Genomic DNA, 23,970 nt, shown 5'->3' on the forward strand with positions numbered 1-23,970 from the left:
TATTCACAAAAACTTTAATAGTTAGCTGTTATTTCAGCGGCTTTAATGAGTGAAACAGTCAGTCTGGTATTTGATCTAGATGTTATTAATTGCTTAAGACATTTTTTTTACTGCAGTCACATAATCCAATCTACACATATATGATCACATTTCTCCTCAGAAATTCTGCTTTTGATGAATTTATTGAACATATTTGATCATCTGAGACAAACAGATTTAAAATATTAACAGTCATGTTTGATTCAATCACAAAAAAATCCTTCTTACAGTAGTAATTCATCTACTGTGTGAACTGTGGACGATGAATCTTTACTGTCCACTGGCCTTTTAAGCAGTGTTATTGAAGACTTGTGTTAATGAAGTGTATTGGATTTTTTTGACTCTTCCTTGGTTACACAGTTTCCGGGGGTTGTGTCTTCAATATAGTTTTCCCTAAAGGCCGTTCCACCTTGGAAAAAAGGACGTAGTAATGAATACTCTTGAGCTCTCTCCACCTCTGGGAGTCAGTATACTCAGGATAGGGACGGTGGAAGTCGTGTTTAATAATAGAGTTTTTGACTATGGAGATTTGTGTCGTTTGGACTTGATGGGTAAAAGTGGTAGCGCTGGCATTCCCACACCACATAAAGTCAGGGTTTTCCACACCACCACCACCGCTGCAAACAATATATCCTGGAGACAACCCCACATACTGAATAAAACAAGCATATCCACTATTATATTGTTTCAAGTCTAATGCTGTGCTTCTTACTGCATTCACACTCAATTATTTTATAATATATATATTACCAAGAATTAGAAAATACTCCAATTTGTCTCTGGAGCTTTTTTCACTCACGTTAGTCTCCTGCTGACAGTTGTTATGGTTGAGTCAGGCAAAGTATCCAAGTGTAAATCTGGTAATATGAAATAAGCCTTAAGCCTGTCGTGAGTAACTGTCTTGCGGTGTGTAAGCTCTCGTTTAGTGGGTCAGTGGTTCAGGCTGTTCTGTGCTTCAGGCGACCGAACAGTTTTTACTGATCTTGTAAACACAGTGATTGATGAACTTGACCTTTGTGTTTCTCTTTATCTTTTATCTCTTCTGTTTTTGTGAGATTTGTCGTGACTCAGCATGTAGTGAGACCTACAGAGCCAGCTGTTAAGGGGTTTCCTCCTTGAAGCAATACTTAACCAAAAATCATTTAAAAAAAAAAGTTAAAGACTCACACTCTTTGCACTTCTCATTTTTACTTCCTTTCATTTAACTTCCTTTGTAGCCCAAATTCATCAACAACCAGGAGTAGAGCGTAGGCCGATTTTGCTTCCTATGTCCACACATGTGGTGAAAAGGCATCTTTTTCTCTCTGTTTTTAGGCTTTTCATGCACAATAAACCTGCATTGTCTGCAGCCGAGCATTGTCTGCTTGTGAAAGTACGGCCTTTTGAAACCTTGAAAATGCCATTCTTGCATTATTGTGGAAAGATAAAACACTATTGTATGATTGACACTCTTCAAAGCGTGTTCAGTCACCATGTGTAGTTACCTAATTGTGTAGCATCAAAATTAAGAAACCAACTTTTTATTTTGTATTTCAGTAAAGCTCACTTGACCTCTGTATTACAACAGTGTGTTTATGGTTAATGCTAATGTCTTAATGCCATAAATATACATCTACAGAGAGTCACATACTGAAGTGTGGCTACACTACTCACCTTTAAAGTCAACTAGGGCAAAGTAAGCCTTTGAAACCCGGCACAGGTCTGAGATGCGGGGCCATGTGGTTGTAGATGACTGAAGTTGTTCTACTTACTGCATGTTGCTGCTGTTTACTGTAGACAAAGGTTAGGGGCTTGCCCTCATCTATGTTTCAGTTTTCACTTGAATAAAGGAAATGGTTTGGAAAGTCCATTGTAACATCTGTTTATGTAAGCTTAACAAAGGATATAAGTTTACCTGCCAGGTCTTTTCTATTTAAATACAGATGTGAAGAAAAATCCACCTGTTGGTTTTTACAAATATAAAGTTATCTGAAGTTATCTGTTTTAGTCTTCTCAGAGAGCACCCATCCTTTTTTCACAGTATAAAATATATTTGTTAATACAGCAGTGTTTCTTATCATCATCCATGTGTTGGCAGATCAGTAAGAAATGCGCCCGCCAGGAAACACTGCAGTAATTCTCATTTTGGTATTATTTTGGCAGCTGGTTAGCTTAGCTTAGCATAAAGTTTGCATGTAGCACCTCTAAAGCTCACTGATTCACATGTTATATATCAAGTTTGTTAAACATGTAGAACAACTGTACAGTATAAAAGCAAGTGCTGGTTTTATGGGACGTCATGTACGGACTAGTGCTTGGCTTTATTTCTCTAGCTTCTGTAAATGTTCTTTTAGTTAAAGGGATCTTGCCTAAAATTTAGCTATGGTCACTGCCAGCAACTGATAAATACTTGCCATGAATGAAGTAAGCGAAATCCAAGTCTCCAGTGACGTTCTCCAGTATTTAACAGTACCACATTATGGTGCTGTGGTGATTCATGTACAGTGAAACACAAAGAAATGACCAAAACTTTCTTTAGGCGCAGTGTTTGGCAGCACAACCAGGACCTGATTAGCATATGTATGACCCCGCTGCCTCACAGGCGACACTGGAAGACAGGGAGCTGAGGGACATATGTACACTCGCACACAGGCTCCACTTATTCAAATGCTAAATATCCTTTTGAATTTCCCAGGCAACCCCCCCCTCCCCCGATCCTACTCAGCAAACAAATGAGGTTCAATGGCTCAACATGAAAGCTGGCTTTAAATGCATAATGTGGCCCTTTCATATTTTTCACTCCAAGTTGTTTATTTAATGCGTCTGTAAAGAGGACCCGTCAGTGATTTAAAAATCTGCTTGATAATGTGAAAATGTTCGGATGCAGTTTAAAGATTCATGAGACATCTCGAAGTCCTCTCAGGGTGCTGTGTGTGTGTTTGATATTTTCACACACAACCAGAGCACAAACACAGGCCAATGAGCTGTAGATTAAACATTTTTATTAATAATCAGTAATGAGCTTCATCATAATATCTGCTGATGGTCTGTTTTTACTTTTATTTATTTTCATTGATATAATTAGCTAACAACTTACTGGCTAATCAGATGTCAGTTATTGGATTTTATTCTACTGAAACAGATTTACCTCCTTATATATAGCTTCACTCTACTCCACTGAAGTTAAATTATAGTTGGCCATCACTCAGTTCACTCAGTTTGTATGTTGTCACTCACCAGCTCAAATTTGCTCAGCTTCTCTCTCAGTGAGGACTTACATTCTTTCCCATCGGTAATTAAACCTGCACATTCTTGTCTGCGAGGCTGTGTATTTTCTGTGGGTCAGGTTTGCAGTTCAACCCCCTTTTTGCAGTCTAACAGATGTTTTGTGAGCTAAATTTTCAGGCTGTCTTGTGACTCCAGACACAGACTCCAGAGATTAAATGACTTTTCTGCCCACATTGTCCTCTTGTTATCTGTTGATATGACGCAGATATTAATATTGGATAAACTGGAATAAAGTTCAGGATAACAGAGGAGCTACTGATTGTATTGAGCCTGCCTAAACCAGTTTACACCATGGCTTTGCTTAAAAAGATTACTCTTTTTTTCATATTAAATATTATTAGTCATAGTATCATAAAAAACATGAACATCAACAACAACTATTTAAAGATTAAGATACTGCCTTGAGTCATAAGTTATGTGGACATAGTATAAATATCAATAGGTCCACTTATAAAAGAAGTCATTTAACTTTCACATCACAGTTAGAAAACAGTCTAATGCTGAATACTCAACTAAAAATGCTACCAAAATATTGACTCATAACCAGGAGGAAAGGGACTCCTCTACTATAGTATTTGTACAGGTGTTAACTTTCCCAAAGGTATCAATGAAGTGTGAACTAATCAGATAAATGAACACTTCAATTAAAGTTGGGGTAATATAATCTGCATCTTCATCATCCACCTATGAGAGAGAGTAACTCTTTTTAAAGGTGTGCCTTGTTAGGTGTCTTTGAGTGCTTTGAAAGGAGCCTATAAATACAATGTGTTGTTATTATTATAATTGTTGTTGTTGTTGTTGTTATTATTATCATCTCTGAAAGATTAACTATCGAGTGCTAAGAACTTGTCATACGTACATTATGGTATGTCCTTACTTTGTTTTCAGTCCGCTGCTCTGTTTCTGGCTCCCTGGCAGGAAATCTCTTAAAGTAGACCTATCACGCATATTTCCACATCTATATATTCTGGGGAATGTGCTGTAATATATTAGCACGATTTACAAGTAAATATATATAAATGTATCTATTACTGGTCTTTTATTGCAGCCCCTCAGTTCAGCCTCTGTTTTAGCTCCCGTCTCTTTAAGGCCTTCGCCCGACGAGACCCCGTTAACTTTCTAGAAGCAGCGTCTCGGTCGATTCCCGGCAGCTTCAGGAGGCTATAGGTAAACAAACAGTAATAGCAGGATTTCACTCTTATTTCTCGCTCTTAACTCAAAACAGAAACTTCTCAAACACATCAGTACATGTTCAAACCCGAAGTCCCTTTAAAATATGCAGGCGGGGAACGCAAACAACTTAAGCAAAAAAGGCTACCAGCGGACGGCCATTTGTCGACACGCCTTAACGATCCGATGTCGAGGAGGAAGAAGAAGGAACATTACAAATTGAACTTTTTTTTTTTTTTTTTACATACGTTCACCTCAAGTTTTGGAGCTCTGACCACATTTAACACAGACATCCAACATCACAACAGTATTAAAATGACAGAAAATAGACCCCTTTTTGTCTGTATTTTTAAAAAATGAGGAGCATTATTAGTTTTAACACCAGTACGCATGTTTTAAACAGACCCAATCTTGTAGGAGGGGTGCCTTGATATCACATTTTTACATCTATATTTGCCTGAAAGCTATCCAGGAAACAAGACAGCTAGCCTGTAAAGTGACGTTTGTGTAAAGTGCAGTGCCGGTTTAGAAGCGTTCCCCTTCCCTGTAGCAAGTTTTTTTAAAAATCCCTTTTTAATGACACAAAAAACACAGAGTCTCTGTTGGGAGTTAAAACTGTGAAGGCTGTGAGTTTAAGCACAGAGTGAACTATCATGCTCTGTCAACGCTGGGTCCTCTGGGCCAGTAAGCGTTGATGTTTTTGCTGGCGAGGTGGTTTGATGTTGTTCGTCAGTGTCTGTGCCTCACTCTGCTGCCGGCAGTCAAAATCGAGTCGTAGATGAAAATCATGTTCCGGTCGGAGAGGTTCACCCCCTTATGTGTGTGAGCCTGATGGGCCGCACACGACAGTAGGTTTGAGGGTGTTTGAATACCGGACGGGCGCAGAGCTGTGGGTGGTCCCTGGCTTACATGATGAGGGAACCCGGCGAGGAGCCAGAGCTTAGTGACGCTTTACTCCCACTGCTACCGGTCCACGCTATCATCATCATCATCATCATCAGTGTACATTTGTTGGAGAATATGACAGATGGAGAAAGTGTTTATATTTGGAGAGCTTGTAGGTGCTCAAATGTCAGCAAGTCTCTGGTGAAGCAGGTGAAGATGTGAAGGAAAGGAGCACCTTCGTCATCGTCGCACAGGAACAGTCACAACCGACTGATCACCCAATGTGAAAAAATAAAATTACACACTTAAATTAGTTTTCCTAGAAATTATTGGAAGGAAAGCTATGAAAGTCATATACAAGGGACAGGGACACCATTTTTATTCAATTTCATTTCCATTTACTATTCAACAATATCTATTTGTTAACATTTACTTATGACCTGATTGTCCAAAGTCCTGTAGTTCAGTATAATATTAGTTCATTTTCCATTTTCTCTTTTAATTTTACACTTTTCTTTTCTAGTTTTAAGTCCAGCTCAAATCATCCTTCATACACTAAACATAGTACATCTTTATGTAGCCAGTTTTTGTGCAGGTAATTGATGAAAAGAAAAGTTCACAGCAGTAAGCAACACCATAAAGAAAACTTTTTATTATTTAGCAAATTTATATCATACATAAATATATTTATATTTGACTTTAGAGAAGAAAAGATAAGATATTCCTTTATTAGTCCCACAGTGGGGAAATTTACATAATTGCACATACAGAAGAATAAAGAACAACTAGAAAATTCCAGGGAAATTTTGAGTGCCACGAGGCGCTGCCAGGATGAGTACATGATTGATTTCCAGTGTTCAAAAGTCACCCTGATCATATTCTGGTTTCGAGTATTAAGTACATCTTACTAGTCAGTATCAAGTGTAATGTACTTTATTCTCAACTTAATATTTATTTAAACTTATTAATTAAAGTGTACTTCACTTCACAGACAGGAACATCACTGTTATGAAATTATTCAGTAAATGTTATCATTAAGAGAGTAGATTTTATTATACTTTTTTATTTTAAATTACTTAGTTGTATGAAATTATTACTCATTATAATTATTAACATTTTGTTCATCGTCTATTGATAAATGTTGAATCTTTTTATACACCACAAATCATATAACTATAATACAATACGATACAATAAAACTATTTATTTTGTCCACAGTAAATAATGAATTAATCACTCCATTCAAATGAATTAGCTCGGTTAACTAGCAAAACAGACAGGAATTAGAAAAAGTGATTTCCACTCCTCGTTTGACTGCTCATAGTTCGAAAAGTTTACATGTTATGTAAAAACAGTTTGGGGTTTTGGAGAGAGCACATTTCTACGTGCAGGTATGAGAGAGCTAGGTGATTTTGAAAAAAAGGTTGGGTTTTAAAAAAACATTCCCATTCATTTCCAGTGGAGAATTATTCCCGTTTTTTTTTGGTTAACACCAAAAGTCATAGCACCTCTTTACCGATCGAGCCGCACATTTTGATGTTGTCGGGGTTTTGTCAAAGCTGCGGGACTTGGTCAAGTAAAGCAGCATGTTGCTTCTGCTCCTGTTCAAGCGTGTTTCTCTGTGTTTGGTGTCGAGCCAGATGCTTCCAGATGTTTGTTACATTTCCGCAGTACTTGACTTGACTTGACAGGTTGTACAAACAGCTTCAGTCACATGGTCGTGCTTCATGTTTGTTTGTTGTTTATGTCTTTGAACAAATGAAGTGAATTTGTTATTTCAGCTTTGCCAAGTATTAAAGTGTTTAATAAATGTCTCTAAACATATAAACAGTTGTATACCTTAAATAAACTGACGTAGAATAACAACAACATGATTTTAGGGCCATCAGTGAGGCATAAAAACATCAGAGAAATAATAAGGAAAGGAACTGAGTCATGTTTTCCCTTCATTACTAATCATAATAATCTCCCTGTCTGAGTATCAGTGGTTTCTGACATGTTTGAAGTCTGAGTTTGTGTTCCTGGCCTAGTTTCTTCCCTGTAGGCATTTTTGGATATGAAAGTAACCAACAGATTAAACCACTTTAATCCTCAAGGTTTTTATTCCCTTGACAGAGTTTCATGTCAGAGGAACATGTCTGTCGCTACTTTCAACACCTCCCGCCTGGAGGAAGAGAAGACTGTGGAGTTAAAGGGGGAATTTAATCTCTGATACATTTGTGGTCAGATAATTTCAGCTGCTGGCCCAAATAAAGACATTTACCCGTCATTCTGAAAGTCTCAGCTAGGATGTGAATGTAGATTTCATATAAATATTCACAGAGAAGACACTCGAGAGATTTATCATCATCATTCAGTGTGTGTCATACACCTCCGAGACATATTCTGACTCTAACTATAAGAAAGTCCATTAAGTAGAGTGGAGCTGCAATGTTAGATGATTTTTTTCACTTATTTTTTATTGATTTTAAGATTAATACACAGAAACAAGGTATAAATTTTTCCATCACAAACATCTAAACACCAAAGAAAAAATAAAAATAAAAACCATAACCAAGAATAAACTAGAAAAAAATAAAAATAAATAATAAAATAAAATAAATAAAAATAATAATAATAAAAAATAAGTAAATAAATAAATAAATAAATCTTTTTTAAAAAGGAAAAAGTGGATGAACAACAAAAACAAACTAACACAAAAATACCCACACAATGTCAAACAGACAGAAAGCAAATTCAAAATATAAGTATTGTGACTAAATCATGACCAATGTTGGATGATTAATCGATTACTCAGTCAGACAGAAAATTAATCGTCAACTATTTTGACCAGTAATGATGTCCGCTAGGTGTAAGCCTGGAGGGGATCATGCAATGCACTTGGTTGTCCCCAGGAAATGTGGCACACCGCTGGACCCATCAACCTCATATTTTTGTGCACATTTATGATTGTAGTGGATGCAGTGATTTCACAATGTTTCTTTTCAGCAGTCCATTTTGCTATATGTGTTACAAAGTAGCAAAAGGCATTTCCGGAAATCAGCTAGACTAAAAAAAGGCCAAATTTTGGTTGTTGTTGAGGCTCAAAGCGGGGCGTCTGCTGATTAATTCCATACCTGATTGACTAAAGTTAGGCAGAATATGAGATGAGTATCTTGATGTGTTATCTTTGCCTCCATCTTGGCTAGAAGAGAGACAGAAGGGACAATTGAGATTCAAGTCTTTGTTTTATTTTGTCTGGTGTGTTACAACAAAATGTTCTAAATAAATAAAAACATGTCCTAAATAACTGTGAGGATTTGAGATTTTACATTTTTTATTATGCATTTCTGCTCATTTCTGACATTTTTATTCAAAACAATAAATCCAGAAAATAATTTTCAGGTTAAAGTAATCGTTGGTTGCATCCCTAAAGAAAAGTCTTAATTCAAAGCTCACATGGTGTAACTTGAAAGCAGTTGATGGCATGTTCTCATTTGGCTTCAACATACTGCATGAATGTGTGTTTCCGTCAGCAGGACTGTTTCATTGAGGCTTGGCAAATGTCATGCATGAAGAGGAGGACTGCAAAAAGCATTGCCTGGCTACATAAAGGTTCTTTTTATGTAAAATGTTAGATAATCTAACGCAGCAGCCCCTGGTCCAAGTAGTGTGGAACACAAGAGCAGCCTTTCACTGCTGTCAAACTCATGACTGTCCACTGATGGGATGCATATGTCACACAGATCCATTTGAAATGCTTTTAACGTTGGATCGAAACGGCAAATTGTGTAAATGCCACATCATTTCTTTGTATATCTTAATCTGTGAAGTTGTCATTATCATTTATTTCTCTTATTGTCAACAAATCCCATGAAAATTCAACAATTTGTTAGCGTCTCTCATTATTTTCCAACTTTCCCTGCCTGTGGTACTCGGCTCCAAGCCCAGTCGTTCCTGTAAATCTTCCAAAAACAGGGTCACAATTACGTAGTGTCATTTTTTATAAAGGTTATGTGAATTCCTACAACCGCTGGGTACTGCAGCAAATGTTACTCAAATAGTTTTAAGTGCATTAGTTTTAGGGACTATTTTCAGCCACGGGTTAATCCTCATTTGACTCTCTGGGAACTCTAACGGCAGCAGGACGGCGTATGTTTGATCGATTTCAAAATAAAGTACAGTGGCTGCATTCAGGGTAATGAAGGAACGTGTCACCCGGTGTAACTGTGAGGTACACAGACATGTTTTTAGTAGTTTTTTAGACGATAATGCAGCAGAGAGAAATAACTCATTGTTGATTTTTGGTCTTTCTCTCATGGGATTGTTTGACAAAAAGAAAGATATTGAATATTGCCAACCATATCTTATAAATAGTAGCATGCCCAGTACAATGAAATACCAACAGTATCTCTCTGCACTGATACTCACAGATCCTACACAATCCAATCTTCAATGAGTAACACTGAATTTTTACCACACTGGCAGGTTCATTCTGGTGTGTTTACTGTGAGACTATAATCCATATCTGAGCAGTATGGATTTGCATGATCTCCAGATGAAGAGAAAACTACAATACACACACACACACACACACACAGAGTTACTGTATCCTGGTACCACGGCTGCACCATCTGGCTTGAATTGAGCAAACCCACCTGACAGAGACACAGTCCTGTCCTGAGTCTGTGTCCGGCTTGCTCTCACAGCCAAGCTCCGACAACACAGCTGTCAGGATGGGTTTGCACAAACTGAGAAGTGATGCGCTACCCATCCAGAACCAGGCTTTTAATTCTATTTTTGCTTTTATTTGTTGTGTAGCTTTATGCCAATATATAGAGGCTACTAAATTCAGAGATGGGGCCAGAGGAAAATTGGCGAGTGCAGATGAAGGTAACCCTCCCACCACACACTCTCCTCCCCCCTCTTAACCTGTGCTCCTCTGCTTCAACCCTTCAATCTTTAACCTACCGCACTATTTTTTTGTTAATTTCTCAGCAGCCCTCTTTTTTTGTTACTCCAAATTTTTCAGGTTATTTTCTGCACAAGGTTTGGGGACGTGCCCTTTCTGTTTTTGCGCACTCTTGATTTATCTCCTCCCGGTTTCTCCCGTCCTCCATCTCCCTTCCATCCTTCAGCAGCAGCTTAACAATGAGCTGATGTTTGACAATCGCTGCTTCTGTTCCTCTGACGCACACACACAAATCCAGTGCTGCCTTCACTGGTATTGCTTGGTCAATGTTTACTCTCCCCCCTACACTCTGAATGACTTTTTCAGTACTGCCTTGGTGTGTGCATCACTTCTGCTTCACTCTGGGTTCAAATCAACTCAGTTTGTGCTTCCTCTGATTGATTATTTTGTGTGTTTCTTTGTATTGTCATTAAAGCTGTCAGAAAGCATCATGATCTTTTAAAGTTGTCTTTTTTTTTTTTTTAAATGATCTTTGATTCCTTGCATAATTTAGGAGATTATTTTGTTTATTTTCTAGCCTGGGATGCAGATGGCAGCTTTATATGATGCAATACAGTCTTCCTCTCAAGACAAATATGCTGACCCGCTCTCCCATCTGGAGTTGTGCCTGGCACTTAAAACCTGCTTCTGATCAAGCTGACTTCTGTACTCCTCTACGCTCAGCTGGAGTATTGTGCTGACTGTTTGTCTTCTGTTCTTGCTCTCCTTCTTCCTCTCCTCTCTTCTCTCTTTTTAAATCACTTTTAGGTGAGAATTTTGAGCAGAGTCCACTGCGGAGAACCTTTAAATCCAAAGTTCTTGCACATTATCCAGACAATGTGGAGTGGAATCCATTTGACCAGGATGCAGTGGGCATGGTATGATCTCTACTTAGCTAAAAGTTTTATTGTATCCCTTAAATGTAATACAAGGGCCGGGTGTATAGTTGAAAGAGTATTGTTCCTACATAAACATGTAACATGTTAGGGCAAATGTATGCATAGCAGAGCTGTAACAATGAATCCATTAGCTGCCAAATATTTAATAAATCTACCAACTATTTTGATAATTGATTCATTGTTTTGAGGCATGTTTAAGAAGGTTTAAATATTGTTCTGTTTATTTAGTCCTTTACTATTGTATCTCTTGTGGACTGTTAGTCAGGACTAAACAAGACATTTGAGGATGTTAATTTGGGCTGTGGAAAGTGTTATAGATCAAACAGCTAATCGATTAATATGGAAAACAATTGACAGATTGATGAAATAATTGTTAGTTGCAGACCTAATGCAGAGTTATATACATAATTCAATATATAGCACTGTGTTCTATTACTGCCAATATTAATATTAATGTAAAAGACAAATATTATTTACTAATTTCTTCCACAGCTCTGCATGCCAAAGGGTCTGTCCTTCAGGACGCAGGTTGACTCTCGGGAGCCTCAGTTCCACTCTTACATCATCACCAGAGAGGACGGCTCTCGGACCTATGGCTTCGCCCTCACCTTCTTCGAGGAGGTGACCAGTAAGCAGATCTGCAGTGCCATGCAGACTCTTTACCACATGCACAATGCAGAGCAGTACGACATCTTGCACACTCCCACCTCCCCACATGGACACGAGGAGCTGCGACACCAACACTCCCAGCCCCGGCCCGTTCTCCACGCTGCGCCCGCCATCTCCCGCCTGCAGCGTTTCAACTCCTACGACATTAGCCGTGACACGCTGTACGTGTCCAAGTGCATCTGTCTGATAACACCCATGGCCTTTGCCCAGGCCTGCAGGAAGGTGCTGCAGCAGCTTCACCAGGCTGTCACATCCCCCCAGCCCCCACCCCTTCCCCTGGAGAGCTACATCTACAACATCCTCTATGAGGTGCCCCTGCCTCCCTCCGGGCGCTCCCTCAAATTCTCAGGCGTCTATGGGCCCGTGGTGTGCCAGAGGCCGAGCACATCAGAGCTGCCACTCTTTGACTTTGCCATCAGTGAGATGTTTAATCTGCTGGGGGTGGAGAACGTCCTCCAGCTGTTCACCTGTGCCCTCCTCGAGATGCAGATACTGCTCTACTCACAGCGTAAGTAACTGCCCCACCACAATTACACTCAAAGTTGTCAGGCAACTTCAAGTATCCCAAGTTAATTGTCATGTTGCATGTTACAGCCTGTCTTTAAAAACCAGATAGATGAGTTGAAGGCTTACGTTGAAATCCTATTTAGCATTGGACACAATTAATCAGCGTCAAGTTTTCTAAAGAGCTGGAAGAAGAAAACAGGAAATCATGCATTATCTGTAACAGTTGTTTTCTAGCACATATAGTAGTGAGACCCTTAGCAGAGGTGGTCTCTAGGGAACCAACTGTTGCAGCTGGAGCTGGGAAACCACATCTGGACATGTAATTAGATATTATATCGGATCTTATTAGTTATTATATACTGATACAGCTTAAAGGCTTTTGAATTTTAAGTCACTTTTTCTATAAAAGTCTTATTTTACAGATATTTATGCTTTTGTCTACTACCTAGATTTTTAGTATTTGTGATTTTCTGAGTATCTTTCAGTAAAATATTTATTGTGAGTCCAGGAAAGGTTTTTTGACCTAATGGTTGTCTTTTAAATTCTTGGGTGATACTAAAATACTTAAGCTTGTTTGTTAATTCACCAGGCTTTAACAGAAAACACCATCACTCAGTGTAGTCAGTGGCAAAAACAAAATCTCTGAGCTCTTTGTGCTTGTCAAGACAAATTAGACCATCACATCTTGGCAACGTCCGCCTCCCCTACAATCCTACAGAAGATTAGCACAAGAAGAAGAAGAAGGAGGAATGTTGTGGCTTCAGCTCCATAATACAACTTGATGGCCGGCTTCTGAGATTTTTTAGATTTAAAATGCCCGGATGGTCCTTGTTAAGCAGAGTCTGGAGCCTGAGGGTAGGACACATGTTTGATATTCATGGCGGAACTATTATCCAGGAGATTACGTAACTTGTTGAGTGTTTCCATTAAAGTGATGCAGTGTGAGTACCAGCTTGTGTAAATGTTGGTCCCCTCACCCATCACAGGCGGCTCCCACTGCCACGACTCACATGTAGACGTGGGCATGACTGAGTTATTATGTCGATTCTGCTTGTGTGCACATTTTAGGATGCCGAGCAGAAAGTGTTTTTTATTGGTGGTGATAAGTCTGTATTTGTCTTCCCTTTGCTTCTTCAGCTTCTTCATTACAGCAAACACACAGCAAGATTTCAGAGGAGCAGTTGATTTAAAAAAAAACAACCTTTTAGTGGAGCTGAGATACAGAGAACCTGTTAGTATTTATTCAGTGTAAATTATTATTACACTAAATAAATCATGACAAGATTCAGTTAATCCACACGATCATTTGCAAGGCAGAACAGGTTTTAAGAAGAGGTGGCGTTGTTCATCGTTAAGAGTGTGTGTGGGTGTTTTGTGTGTTTAGAGAAACAAGGAAATGATTTAAGGATGGTTGGTCTCCTGTGATGTTTGGATCCTTTACAATATATAGTGGAGAGGTAAGGTGAGGTGATGATTATTATACTTGAAAAACAACAAATTCAAGTCCTCTGGTATTAAATGCATTTCTCCTATATTTAGATGTTTTGGCTCCCAGGTAACCCTAACCCTAACCCTTCTTCTAGATCAATAATAATATGAAGAATAAAGGGGAAAAACATTGGCTGTACTTGACGCTGTAGTGTACGCTGTATTTGATTGTCAACTCAATGGTGTATTCAAAGAACGATCTCTCATGATATATAAACGAGGTAAAACTAGAGGGGCCACCTGGTACACTCATATTTACCTCAATCACTCAACCAACAGCCTGAGCTACTTCAGCATCTATCCCAGAGGGCACACCACTACTGTGTTGTCATCAGTGTAATTATACTGACTGTGTTAACATCCTCACACTGATAAAGAGATCCCTATAAAATTAGCTATTTAATGTGACACCAAGTCAGTCATTTATCTGATCTCTTACCTCTCCGGTAAGTCATAGGCTAGAAAGATGAGCAGAGGGCTCAACACTAGAAGCACTACTAGATGCAAAAACATGAATTATTCCTGCTTAATTTCATCATCCTATGTCCTCTTTATGATCTATTGACATTGAGAAGGTGTCACTCCACCAAGATGAGGTATATTCAAGAGTTAACACTGTTGAATCCACCATCTGAGATCCCTGTCACCTCCTGGGTTGAATATAGATGAAGACTTGAAGCTTTTCCTCTCATATACCTCCACTTATTGGATATTTAGATCATGTTCATGTGGCCCTGAGGTTGGACTTTTTCTGTATATCTATTTAAAATCAATTTGAAATCTAATTAATTCAAAATAAACATATTTTAATACACTAAAATGTAAAATTTAATTCTGTATTTTATTGTCACTTTGTTTGAAATTATTTGATAGGGTTGCTGTTTTGTGAGAGTTTTGATTGGCTGAAGACCTTTTGTTTGTATATGGGACATGATTGTCTCAGACGTGCGGCCTACACATCACACTGTGCCCGTCTATTATTGTTGAAGCTGAAGAAGGCCTGAGGGAAATTCACACTGAGTGTGCGACACTTTTTTTCTTCTGCTCTCTGGATCCATTACATCGGCAGGAGAAGGCAAATGGTTTACAAAACGGACGGGGCTGAGGGGAGAAGCTCTTAAGGGGGGAAAGCTGTGGTGTTGCTAGGCGACCTGGAGACAGGGAGGATAGCAGTGATGCAGGATGATTATTATTGGTTGGAAGTGACATCATGCCCACCCCCCACCCCCATGGGACTCATCACTGCAGAACGTGTGAAGGGTGCTGTGTAGAGTTGAGCTCTGGCAATCTTCCACAGAGGAGAAACGAGGGATTGCGAGAAACAAATGCCACACACTTAAACACACACACACACACACACACACACACACACACACACACACACTCTTAAACACACAAACACACACACACACTGAGGAGAGAAGGATGCTCTGCAAATAAGGAGATGACTGTGTGTTGTGTGCTAAAAATAGAGCTGGAATTCATAACTCTGATTGTAAAAATGCTGGCCAGCATCTCTCCTATACAGCCATTAAAGAAATGTTAAAATACTGGCTGCTGTTTCTCTCTACCATCACAGAAGGGAAGCTCGTCACGCATCAATCACGTGTCCATCATTGTGACATGCCGCAATTAAAGTCATTATCAGCATTATTTCATTGGCAGCTTCTGCTTTTATGTGGTTTGTGCAGTAGAAAATGGCAGGGAGGAAAGAGGGAGAGAGGGATTGGGTTGTGTAGGAGAGATCTGAGCTGTGTGAGCCACCAAAATAGCTTCAGAAATTAAGTTTAAAAGCTCGGATTTGAAGCTGGATGTTTGACAGCACAGTGGGTTTGGCTGTGGTCTTTCTTTATAATTAAGCTTTAATTACAGCAATGCAAAACCACTTACATTATAGTGTTTTCAGCATTGTAAATGACTTTATCATCCTGTGTTCTCCTTGCATTGCAATAGCGTTAACATCCTGCCCACCTTTCTTCATTTATCGGATTAAGTGATTTTAATGTCTGCGCACTTCAGTCTTCATTAACTTTCTTCTCTCCCTTCAACCTCTCAAACACAATATCTCCAGTTTAACTTTACTCTGAGGGCTGCTTATTATATTATTGTCTTTCCTCCTTAAACAGCAATATCAATTAGCTGATCTATCTTCAACCACTAGTAACTGTAAGAACTGCATCTACAACATTTGCTCTGACAAACAGTATCAGAGTCTGTAAGTCATTTCTTTTAGTGCCAAGTGACAGGCTGTTGAAATGAACGCTGTCTTTTGTCAAACTGTTAGGTCAGTTTAGTGGTGAGATGGAGGATCAGTAGCAGTTTCATTTCTGTATATCCAGTGTAAATTTAGCTTGGTGTTGTGCATATGTTTGCACTATGTAAATTGAAGAGTGCAAGCCTAAGTAAGCCTGAGCTGCTAGTTTTCAGTGTAAACAAGCAAAATAAAATCACATTTTCTGATTTTATAGTTGTTGTTTACAAGAATCTCAGTATTTAGAGGTTCATTTTGCTGTGCTCTTGTATAAAAGTAAGAGGATCAGAAGTGGAAGTGGTTTCCTCCTCTTGTGGCCTCATTTCAGAGCAGACGGAGGATGTTAGTATTCTTGTCCCCATCCTGGGAGAGGACGCCTGGCAAGAGGAGGGAAACGAGGGGGGTTAGAGTCTCTTCTCATGGAGACCAGCACATGACCAAATGAAGGAACGGCATTTATTTTGCCACCATAACAGGAGAGGCAGAACTGCTGCTGAATGTACTGTAGGTGTCAACATGATAGGAATGCAGATGAGGAGGACCGGACGCATATTTGCATGTATACCCGTCGACTCAAGTGGGAAACCATGAACATGTTGCCATGTGAAGTCATGACAAAGGAATTTAGTGTTAGCTGGAGGGCCAGCTGACTTTAGCTCCGTCATAGTTGAGAGACTCTGAGATTTTCCCAACCTCATAAAGGTCCTTTCAAGTCAAGGACGTGGAGAATAGCCCACAAAGTGTAAATACCATCAGTAAACATGCGCAAGTTGAATGCTATCAGGGATTATAGTGTGATTACAGTGCTGGAAGTATTCAGACCTTTACTAAAAACATCCTGCCAAATATTCTCCAGTGTTCAGTGGATAGTGGAGCACCGAGGACTGCAAATGATGAACCAGTTGTGCTGTCCAAATTCAGACATATTGTTTACACATTTCTGGCTGCGTGTGGAAGAGTCTTTGGAAAGTTGCAGACTTTGTGTGCTTGTTATTAGATATTTGCTTGACAGATGTGGACTTGAGAGGATCTACTCCCCAAATTTTTGCATTTCATCAGCTAATTCCTGTAAGATTGGTCATCGATCTAGTTCCACCCCCACATTTACAGAACAGAGAGTTAAGGTGTTTTCTTTTGTTAGTACTTTCATTCATATTGTACATCAGTGATTTTGTCACATCCAACAAAGTGGTACATCAGAAATTCCCAGATGAATGTTCTGACCTTTTGTGTGTTCCTGTTGTTCACCTTGTTGAACAGATGTGCTTTCTAACAAAGCTAATGCTAATGTTTAGCAGGATTGGCTATCATGCCATATAAGAAAGTTGCTACATCTGTGTTACATTAATATAAAAGACAGCTTGCACAACTCTTCTTTTCTAAGAGGAATAAACCAAACATTTCAATGGAGTGAAGCTAACTTGATGATTATGATGAGCAAGTACATCTGCAGATTTTTCCCTTTCTGGTTTCAGATATAAAATAATTCTATTTACCCTTTAAAGTTCAGTTTAAAAAACACTAAAAATCCCCAACTGTTGTCATTTAGCAGGTCCTTGCATATGATACATTTTGTGGTTGTGCTGAGGAAACCACCACTCAGGAAAAAAACATGATTACTTCGAATTCATTACATTAGCTGTGATTACAATTCACATTACATCACCTTTAAAATAATAATGAAGCTAGGAAATTAACCCTGAAATGTGCACTGTATGCTCCTCTGGTACTGTACAGTATATTTGTTATATGGTTACAGTCCCTGTTTTCTTTGTGTGTGTGTGAAACAGATTACCAGAGGCTGATGACGGTGGCAGAGAGCATCACCGCCTTAATGTTCCCCTACCAGTGGCAACACGTGTACGTCCCCATTCTGCCCGCCTCCCTCCTCCACTTCCTGGACGCACCTGTGCCGTATCTCATGGGCCTCCACTCCAATGGACAGGATGACCGCACCAAGCTAGAACTGCCACAGGAGGTACACACACACTGATTTTGTTATATTTCAATATTTTATTTATTGCAAAGGAATGACGGAACAATTGAAATGGTTGTGAACTGCTGCTAAATTCATGTGTGAAAGTGGTCGAAAGAGGTGTGAGCAGTACTGTAGATCTACCTTCATTCATTTGTCCCACATGTAAAACAAAGAATACCTTTTTCTTTGAACGGTTCTTCTTGTTTTTTACTGTTGATTAGATTACTTAGCTTGTTTTTGTCTGTGCAAAAAGATGTTCAGGATTTTAGTGGATCGATCACTCCTTAAATGGAACTACTTTTGTTTTGTCATCATGCACACATGTTGTTGTTTGCTGTAACATGTCAGTGGTTTTACAATAGTTTCAGAGCAAGCAGTTTTATTATTGCTGTTCTGCATAGGTAAGCCCTTTGTTGTATTGCAGGCACGATTCATGGAGGACAGAGGACAGTTTCACTCTCTGCATTCCTCTTTTGTCAGCGGTTTTTAAGCCCCCTTTTGAAGCTTGCAGTGACTTGACCTTCTGTCTTTTAATGTAAAACATGCACCATGCTCTCGTCACTGTGCATTGCTTGGCCTTAGCTTTCAGGAATGTAGTAATAATGTAGTAATAATTCTTCACTTTGAGCAGTTTGTCACTAAAAGAGACGACAGTGTTATTTAGTATCTTCAGTGAACAGAGCAGAGGCATGGCCAGAGGGGGTTTACAGGAACATAAATGAAATACTTGTGTCTTATTGACTGACACATCTCTGTGAATTCTTGGGGTTACAATACCAACCACTAGCTCACACTTAGTCAGTGTGAGGGGAAAAATTTACCTACGAAGGTAAAAGAGAAACCGAGGCAGTGACACAAACATCCTGTTGTGCTGAGTCAGGAAAACAAAATGTATAATGTCTGTATGAGTTCTTACATGATATGATAAGTGTAAGTTATATACAGCTAACTTCCTTAGCATTGCATTACCCAGCTAAACAGCAATGATTGCCTACTTCTGCCTATCCTTGGCTAGCAACACCAAACTAGCCTCACTAAAATGACTGTTTGGGTGTGACAAAACACAGAACATAACAGCCATTGTATTATGTGTTGATGATTTTGTGTCACATACAGTAGGTATCTGAGGTCTCATTTGAATGGAGACACATTTATGTATGTTGTCATACATGTATTTGTCACAGAGGTGGAGAATTGACCATTATTCTTTGTGTTGACTGATATGATTATATGACAGCATAGAGGAGGAAGAGAGAACAGGAGAAACAGGAAGAAAGGAGATAGATGAGGGGGTAAAATAGACAACAGAGTACTGCAGATTCAGCGCCAAGACGAGTAAAACATCACTGCTTTCCATTCAGCATGTTCGGCCTGCAAAAAAAGGTCACTCTAGCCAAATTGGTTTGATACATTTGAGTAGCTGGAGTACTTTTTGACTGCCAATGCAGCTCTCGGCTTCGTGTGCAGATTATATGGCAAACCAAAACAGGCAGGGGATCAGAAGGATGCACTCACCACCACAGGTTACACAAACTGGAAGAGAGCACGAGATTCTTTTAGGGAGCACGAAAAATCCAACATGCACAAGGCTCAGTGATATTTTGGATGAGCTTTAAAGAAACACAGGTCCACGGGGACATCTCAGAGCAGCTAAAAGCTGCAAACATCAATGAGACTGTGGATCGTAGGGAACATCTGAGACGTATAGCAGCAGTGACAGCCTTTCTTGGGAAAGCAGGGGATTGCTTTTTGAGGTCACAATGAAGCCCCAAACAGTGACAATAGAGGGAACTTTATTTAGTGCGTGAAGCTTCATTAGAAGTTTTATTCTTTCCTGCAAACATACAAGTCTCTCAATATCATCCCAAAATGAGATGATTCAAAGCACCTCAGATGTTATAATTTCAAAGATCCTCTCTCAGATGAAAGAAGCAAAAACTTGTGGATGAAGCAAGGGATCATGGTTCAGAGCAGCTCGGATTGTGTGTGTGTGATATGTTAGTTACTTTCACTTCCTTATCAGCACTGTTTATTATGTTCAGTGAACAGTTAATTTCTTTTTTTTCTTTTCTTTATTTGTAATTGCAAATAATTTCAGTCACCGTTTCATTTAATCTTAGCTTCATGTCTGTCACCTTTCTTATATCGCAGCTTAGACCTGAGTTGCGTCATGAAGTAGGCAAAATTTAACTATATTATTATTTTTTTTTTTCTAGGTGAGGTGGGGATTGTTTGTATAATGTAGGCCCATTGGCAATGAATTTATAACCAAATTATAAAAGAGTCATTTTGAGTAGTTTTCATCTCTCATTCATGAAATAGCTATTGTATTATAGGTTTTGAGGATTCTACATCATGTAGGTGTAGTTATAATGGTTACAAGTGTCTGATATAAAGCTCATTTTTGTTTGAGACATTTGCGTGGCTGGAATATTTATGTGCAGATTATATGTAAATCAAATCCAAACCTTTCCTTTCTTCCTTCTCCAATTTTTTACATTTTTAAGCAATATGTAACCCTCACATGCAAGACAAATATGCTTGGAAACTGTTTATTTAAAATGTTTTTGATGGAGAAGAATTTTGGGCTCAGACAGTGATGGTTAATAATCAGGCCAACGCCCCTGGGTCTTTCAACATCTGCAAGTGCTCTCAGCATTGTGTACCAGTTTCAGTTTTCAGTTTTTAATCAAACTTTCGACACGGACATGTATAAATAATTGTAACTTGTGCTGACAAACTGTCAGAGGAGATAAAAAAAAAATTAAAATTTCACAGTGTGTGACTCTCCCAGCTCGTCTCATTAACTTCAGTATTTTTTGTATTTTGTGCTGTTTTCCTCCAGGCTAATTTGTGTTTTGTGGACATTGATAACCACTTCATCGAACTGCCAGAGGAGTTGCCACAGTTTCCCAACAAACTAGAGTTCATCCAGGAGATCTCAGAGGTGCTCATGTCCTTCGGCATGTCTCCAGAGGGAAATATTCACTCTAGTGACAGCCATGCCAAGTACCGGGTCTTCAGAAATGTGGATATGGTCTCTGACAAGCGTAATGGCAACCTGGCGTCGCCCCTCAACTCCTACTTGCTGAGGGAGAATGAAACCATCGCCAGACTGCAGGCTCTGGTCAAGAGGACAGGAGTCAGTCTGGAGAAGGTGGGAAATGATCAAATCTCTCATAAAACAAAGCTAAGATGCACAACTGATTGAGTATTACATTTTGGGGGTTGTCTTCTCCAGTAAGTGATCATAAAATATTGGTTGTTGAAGCAGACACTGATCCATTTTTTTCAGCATATTATCAAGACTATTCATTATAAAATCATTAACTATTAATCATAAAACTTTTTCTGGACAAATTTTGGATGTTTAGAATCAGGATTTCCATGTTTATCATAACCATGTAGACTTAAATGCAGACCTACAGTTGTATGTATAAAAAGACATTTGTGCCAGCAGCAAATATATTTGAATAATCTGACATAGAGCAGGTGGGTAATAGTAGTGTTGGAAATACTCAAAGCTTGCTTCAACTCATGTAGCCTTTTAAAAAGCTGCTGGTTGACATCTTGTGGCTTGGATGGCAAAATCCTTTCACAGACATAAATGAAGTTGGCATCTGTACAGTCTAATTTCCTTGTCGGCCCTAGTGTTTTACGGACAGTAGGGTAGTATGACAAAATACTCTCAGTTGATAAATGGATGAATTAGCTGCTAACTAGAGAAAGTCTTTGTGTGGCCTAATCCGCTTATACAATGGTGACTGACATTAGCTTTCCATGAAGGGATTATCTCATATGTATACATGTCCAGCTATGAGGTCGGGCCCTACAGATACTTACTGCTGTACTGGATTTATATGGATATGAGGCTCTCTGGTCATATGATCATGTGATTGGATTGTCCCTTTGTTTTCTTATTAATATGTACATACAGTAGTGGGTTTGCTCTGTGTTATTTTAACCTCCTAAATGTTGGCATCTGTACAGCTGACCCACTGACATGCTAAAAATAGAAGCTGTGTTTCAATTTGTTTTCAGTTATAAATCAAAAATGTACTTCCTTGACTTCCTTTCCCATAACCTTGCAGCCTCATTAGCACCCTGCGATAACAGTCAGTTAAGATTATGATAAATATACACTGATCTGCTCCCTGTCTTTATTAACAGTTTTCCTCATTTTTGTTCCTTTTGTTTTTTCCGTGTTTTTCATGCTCGTGAACATCAGCTGGAGACGAGAGAAGATGCCAGCAGCAATAAGGATGCTCGTGTTCAGTGTGACGAGGAGGAGCTGAAGATGCACCAGGTTAACATCCAGCTGCGTGAGGTCTTTGCCAACCGGTTCACCCAGATGTTCGCAGACTACGAGGTGTTTGTCATCCAGCCGAGCCACGACAAGGAGTCTTGGTTCACCAACCGAGACCAGATGCAGAACTTTGATAAGGTGAAGCCCTATAGATAGATTTTTATAGTGAAGCTAATTGTTTTCTGAGACATATAAGATTAAATTACACCCCCCTTTAAATGTGTTTGTGTGCAGGCCTCCTTCCTGTCTGACCAGCCTGAACCCTACCTGCCCTTCCTGTCCCGTTTCCTGGAGACTCAGATGTTTGCGTCCTTCATCGACAGTAAGATCCTCTGTCACGATGACGAGGAGAAGGAGCACACGCTGAGGGTGTTTGACTCCCGTGTGGATAAGATCCGCATGCTGAACGTCCGCACGCCCACTCTGCGCACATCTATGTACCAGAAATGCACAAACATCGAAGAAGCGGGTAAGAAAACACGCCAACCTTGAAAATCCTTAAAACCTTTGTGGATTTCAGAAAAAGACTAAAAAACTTTAGAAAGAGTTTTTGAAGCACCCAATGTTGTACTCATATGTGTCATTTTGCCTCAGTTCTCTAGGCATCACTAAATCTTGTCACCTGTCATCCTGAGGGGAAACTCTGATCGATGTATACTGATAAAGCCACAGGCTTAAGTTTGAAAATCAAGATCTTGACTTGAGACAGATAAAACTTTGACCTCTGTTATGTTAAATCTTGACCATGTCTAAAGGCAAAAGCTTACAATTTCAGGTTTTGTGGATTATAAATTAAGAAGACCTTAAAACTCCTTTTCTCTGACATCCAAATAACTAAGAGCATAAATTAGCTTCAAAATGTGAACCTTTGTCAAACTTGGTGTTTGCTGTGTCAAATTAGCTCTGACTGGTAATCGCTGTCTTATTTACAGACAACCTGCTTAAAAAGCGATATGAAAAAACTGATTTTGTTGCTCCTGGACCTCATGCCATTCATCTCGAGAACGACAAGACTCGTAATATTTGCTCTCGATATCTTAAACATTGCTGGGTGGCAGCTCTCTGAATGTGTGTGCAGTGCATAATTTGTGGTTCACTCACAGAGGATAGATGGACATTCTCTGAAGTAATAATAACACTCCTCTTTAAGTCAGAGTACACAATAATAATGTTGAACAAAGAAAACCTTATAGATTAGAGATAGTATGAATGTGTTTCTAATGAATTACTATAAATTCCTGATTCCTCTGTGAGACCCTCTGTGCATTGCATACATGTGAGTTTTTAGAAAGCTGGGTGAACTTGATCTTTTTTACAGATGAAAACACTTTCACTGATCTTATTAGTGGTGGTCTGATCAGAGCATGTGGGTGAACGTGGAAATGAAATCCTGTTATCAGTGAATCGCAGCTTCAGGTAGTGTAGGTAACGTTTTCTCTCAGTCATTGTTCTGCTGAACTTTCTCTGCTTTGTGTGCCTTATGTAGACTACTTGATGCAATCTATTAAAAATCTATTGTATTTCTCTATGTATTTGTGGGTGCTTTTGTTAATGTGTGTGTGGGTTATTAAGCAGTTATCA

General features: G+C 39.1%; 1 protein-coding gene across 2 annotated transcripts in view; it reads left to right on the top strand.

The window, feature by feature from the left end:
• Window positions 1-23,970, top strand: part of dennd5a (DENN/MADD domain containing 5A) — a 38,440-nt gene that overhangs the window by 2,163 nt on the left and 12,307 nt on the right. The window contains exons 2-8 of one of the 2 annotated variants that reach the window (XM_053335214.1): window positions 10,162-10,233; window positions 11,060-11,169; window positions 11,683-12,367; window positions 17,896-18,083; window positions 20,929-21,240; window positions 22,312-22,527; window positions 22,624-22,858. In XM_053335214.1, the coding sequence (XP_053191189.1) occupies window positions 10,162-10,233; window positions 11,060-11,169; window positions 11,683-12,367; window positions 17,896-18,083; window positions 20,929-21,240; window positions 22,312-22,527; window positions 22,624-22,858 (1,818 nt within the window). The remainder of the gene's footprint in view (window positions 1-10,161; window positions 10,234-11,059; window positions 11,170-11,682; window positions 12,368-17,895; window positions 18,084-20,928; window positions 21,241-22,311; window positions 22,528-22,623; window positions 22,859-23,970) is intronic. The other variant, XM_053335285.1, reaches the window with a different exon arrangement.

Source organism: Scomber japonicus, chromosome 1 (genome assembly GCF_027409825.1).
Source record: "Scomber japonicus isolate fScoJap1 chromosome 1, fScoJap1.pri, whole genome shotgun sequence".
Classification (NCBI taxonomy): Eukaryota; Metazoa; Chordata; class Actinopteri; order Scombriformes; family Scombridae; genus Scomber; species Scomber japonicus.